Genomic DNA, 4544 nt, shown 5'->3' on the forward strand with positions numbered 1-4544 from the left:
CACCAGCCCCACCTCAGACCTGCATCTGCCACTGTGCTGGTCTTTGAGCAGGTTAGACACATGCCTGTCTCAGGGCCTCAGCCTCTTTCTGCAGGAACTCTTGACCCACAGACAACCGCAAGCTGCTCTCCTTCCTTTCTTTTAGATTTCTGCTCAAACACATCCCTCAATTATCATATTTACAGTATCCCTGTCCTTCCCTCTGCCCCTTATTTCCTTGCTTTAGCTTTCTTCATATCACATATCATTACCTACCAGTGTATCATATGATATATCTTTATGCTAATACCTAGCGGTTTGTCTGTTGGTTCATTTTCTATCCTCTCCCCAATAGAATGCAAGCCCCAAGAGGACAGGGACTTCACGTCTTTGGTCTCTGGCTATTATAGATGCTCAGTAAATATTTGTTAAATAAATGAATAAATGAACAAATAGGGGACATTTAATAAATTATTGGTGAACAAATGAACAGAGCAGGGGTTCTCAGAGGTCTAAATGGGGACTGTCGGAACAGCAGGGGTGAGGAAGGATCAAGTTTTGTGAAAGAAAAAAGTACACAGACACTGTTATGAACTGTTCAAGGGTACTTTTATTAACTCTCGCTTCCTTCAGGCAAGGCAAACTTCGGTGAGGAGAAGAGAAAGTCTTCTTGGGGACATTGCTGGGAAGAGCCCATCAGAGCTTCTACTCTTGGTGGATAGCCTCATGGGCAGTCTTCAGCACCCTGGACACCAGGACTACGAATTCCTCAAAGGTGACCTGTCCATCTTTATCAGCATCCAGCTCTTGGAATACTTTGTCAATGGAAGGTTGGTCTTTGGTGTTCTTGGAGAAGGGAAAGCAGGGACAGTGAGCTCCCCTTTATCCAGGCCTCGAATCCCTCAGAACTCAGCTTAGGGAGGCCCGGGAACACCAACTGATTAGCCAAAACTATGTGGGAGAATCCAATGTGAGAAAACAGAAGACACAGAGAAGCAGCTGTCTTGGGCCATCCTAGAATAAAGTCTTAACCTAGAAGATGCTGTGTAGCTCAGCAATCCAATCCCGCCCTGCCCTGCCTCTCTCTACACTCTACAGAGACAGGGAGGAGCAGAGCCTAAGGTGATGGTGGGAGTTATTCAGAGAGGGAGGCAGAGCCCCTGTCCCACAGCTGGCGGGGGGGTGGGGGGAGACATCCTTGGAAGCTCAAACTGGGAAGAACCCACCCCTTGTCCCACCATCATCCTTCAGGCCTTGCCACTGCCCTCAGTGCAGGGGGTCGGGCAACTTTTCCAAGAGAGGAGCATCACGTACCTTGAGGGCATTTGGAAGTTCCTTTGTGATCAGCTTCTTCAGCTCACACTTGTTGAGGGTGTCATAATTCCCCAGCCGAATGGAGTAATGGTGGAAGATGTTGATGATTCCCTCCAGGTGGTCTTCCAGCTTCGTCATCTCCCTAACTTCGCATTCACCTTCAAAGAGACAAGGGAGGTCTTGTCAAGGGGCAGTTCCTCCCCCACCCCACAGCACTTCCACTCTCTCCTCTCTTTCCATATCAAAGGTTTAGACAAGGGATGACTACCCCTGGGTCTGCTCTGCGTTCTCTCTGCTCTGTGTTTGATCCACGGTGAATGTTCTCATTTGCGGATAGGATGGGGGGGAGAAGGACATAGAATACTGCCTAAAGTCTAAAAGAATCAGCCTTAACTGTCGCGGTGTTCCATGTCCCCCCATCTCCTGGGGACTATAGTCCAGAGGTTGTTAATCACTCATGCTCACCTGGGAAGGGTGCTGTGGTTGGCCAGGCTGTTCCCTTTCCCCCAAGTGTTGGTACTTAAAGGCCCTTACAGATGCCAGCCACCCCACCCACCTTGCATCCCCAAGTCCTGAGACTGGGTCTTCCTAGCACAGCAAGAGCTGGCATTCTTGGGCCCAAAATGCAGTCAGCCCAGAGCGGCTCCAGCAGGCAGGAGGTTGTAGCTTCCAACAGCCTGCCAAGTGGCCCCCTGAAGGCCCAGCCAAGGAAAGGACACTTACCCCTCAATGCACAGAAGTGTGGAGGCAGCAGCACTGGTGAGGAGCCCTGAGCCAGGGAGGTTTTTATAAGGCAGGTGTCACCTTTGACCTCAAGCGAAGAAACTTCTCTCGTTCACCATGGGGCATGTTTCTCTGTTGCTCAAGAGAAGCTTCAAACATGCGGCACTGACTGCAAAATGGGCAGCTCAGATTGCAAGAGAACAAGTTTCACTACAGGCATGGCTCCTACCCGGAAAGGGAAGGGCTGGGGAGAGGCATTTGCTGAGTGTCCATGCAACAAAAGTGATAGTGATAATAAAAGCAATCAAAGTAGACATGTAATCTGGGAAAAGAAAAAGGACATTGGTTTAAAACTAAAGAAATCTGAATATAAAGTATGGAACTTAGTTGATAATAACGTGTCAAGAGCAGCTGATTACTTGTAACAAATGTACCACACTATGTAAGATGTTAATAATAGGGGAGACTGTGTGCAGGAATACTGGAACTCTCTATATTATTTTCTCAATTTTTCCATAAATCTAAAAATGTTCTGAACTAAAGTCTAAGTGTTTGTTTGTTTGTTTGTTGGCCGTGCAGTGCAGCTTCCAGGATCTTAGTTTCCTGACCAGGGACTGAACCCAGTCCACAGCAGTGAAAGCACCTAGTCCTAACCACTGGACCACCAGGGGAATTCTCTAAGTGTTTTTAAAAGGGACCATGTATTGGGCACTCACATCATGCCAGACACTGCCTTACACAAACCCTCACCTAATTCTCCAAACAGCCTTCACTCCAACAGCGCTAACGGTTTCCCCATTTTGCAGATGAAGAAAATGAGTTAAGGTTAAGGAACTTTTCTAAGTGCCAAATCCAAAATTGTCTACTTTCAAAACCTTTGCCATTTTGTAATTTTTCCCTAAAATGAGAATAGTTTTTTGTTATCAAAAATAATACATGCTTGGGGCTTCCCTGGTGGCGCAGTGGTTAAGAATCCACCTGCCAATGCAGGGGACACGAGTTCGAGACCTGGTCCGGGAAGATCCCACATACCGTGGAGCAACGAAGCCTGTGCACCACAACTACTGAGCCTGCGCTCTAGAGCCCACAAGCCACAACTGTTGGGCCCACGTGTCACAACTACTGAAGCCCGTGTGCCTAGGGCCCATGCTCGCAACAAGAGAAGCCACCACAATGAGAAGAAGCCCGCGCATCACAACAAAGAGTAGCCCCCGCTGGCCGCAACTAGAGAAAGCCCGCACGCAGCAAAGAAGACCCAACACAGCTATAAATAAAATAAATAAATAAATTTATTTTTAAAATAATAATAATACTACATGCTCATACTTTTTGTAGAAAACCTAATTTTTGGTGAATGACACAATCTTATATCAGACCCTGACCTTTTCCTTCCAGTTTGTGTCCTAATGCCATCAATTCTTGATTAGCCTTTTTAAAAATTATTTCTTCCACACCCTCCAACTCACTGTGTGAGACTCGGGGACAGAGCAGCACAAATTCCGTGGCTGCTCTCCCGGAGTTTGCAATCTAATGGGTTCAGACACCTTCCTGAATCATAGGAAGAGTTCACCGCACGTAATGGGGGTGGGGGGTTGGGGGGCACTAGTCAGGCTGAGACTAGCGACCTGGATTCCACACTGGCAGGGGGACTTGGGAGAACCAGGGCTGCCTGGCAGGCCACAGTGGGAAGGGTGCCAGGGACCAGCCTGTGCCCTTGGGCAAGCCTTTGACCTCTATGAACCTGTTTCTTCATTTGTGTGGTCACCTCACCGGACTCCTTTAGTTCCCAGATTTGTTATGAGGCTCAGCTGACAGAATATATGAGAAAAGTCTTGAAAACAGTAAGGTGCCATCTTTAAGTAGGTTTTTCTTTTGCCCTTACCCACCCAGCATGGATGTGTGGATCATTTAGCCCAGCCAGCATGAACATGAGCCCAGAGCCAGCCCTCCGGGGCCTGGCCACTGAATACTGGGGGTCTCCTAGCAGAACAAAGAGACCTGCCTCTTCTATGTCTTGAAGAGCGTCCACTGGTAGAGGAGACTACACTCCAGCTTTCCCTCTGAGCACCAGCCCCTACACCTGTGCCCGTCCAGAAAGGACTTCCAGAAGTCAAGGCAGTTCACACAGAAGGCTCCTGACACAGTTCCTGGCACAGGGAATAATATCACTTGTCTTACCTTCCTCCTTCCTCCCACCTGACCTCACTGAAAAGGTAGGATTGGGCCCAACAGGAAAGGCCAAACCCAACTGATGTTCCCTCCTGCTGCTGGTCTTGGTGCTCCCAAGGGTATTCCAGAGACTGGTGGCCTCCTGGCTATTCCTTGGGCTGGTCCTACCTCCCCATCAATAGGAACTCCTCGAGGCCAAGACTGTGTAGGAAGCTGATGCTCATGGCAGCCAAGAAGGATGAAGAGTATGGGAAACTCTTTTGTTGATAGTTTGATATAGATGATACTGCAATGGTAGATGCATGTCATTTTACATTTGTCAAAACCCATAGAATGTACAATGCAAAGAGTGAACAGTA

General features: G+C 48.2%; 1 protein-coding gene across 1 annotated transcript; it reads right to left on the reverse strand.

Annotated features, from left to right (window-relative positions):
* Window positions 1–684: 684 nt before the first annotated feature.
* Window positions 685–1431, reverse strand: S100A12 (S100 calcium binding protein A12). Its single transcript, XM_065895864.1, has 2 exons — window positions 1294–1431; window positions 685–825 (listed from the first exon to the last, which is right to left on the reverse strand). The coding sequence occupies exons 1-2, from the start codon at window positions 1429–1431 to the stop codon at window positions 685–687; spliced, it is 279 nt and encodes a 92-aa protein (XP_065751936.1).
* Between the last annotated feature and the right edge of the window lie 3113 nt (window positions 1432–4544).

This window comes from Phocoena phocoena, chromosome 1, assembly GCF_963924675.1.
Source record: "Phocoena phocoena chromosome 1, mPhoPho1.1, whole genome shotgun sequence".
Lineage (NCBI taxonomy): Eukaryota > Metazoa > Chordata > Mammalia > Artiodactyla > Phocoenidae > Phocoena > Phocoena phocoena.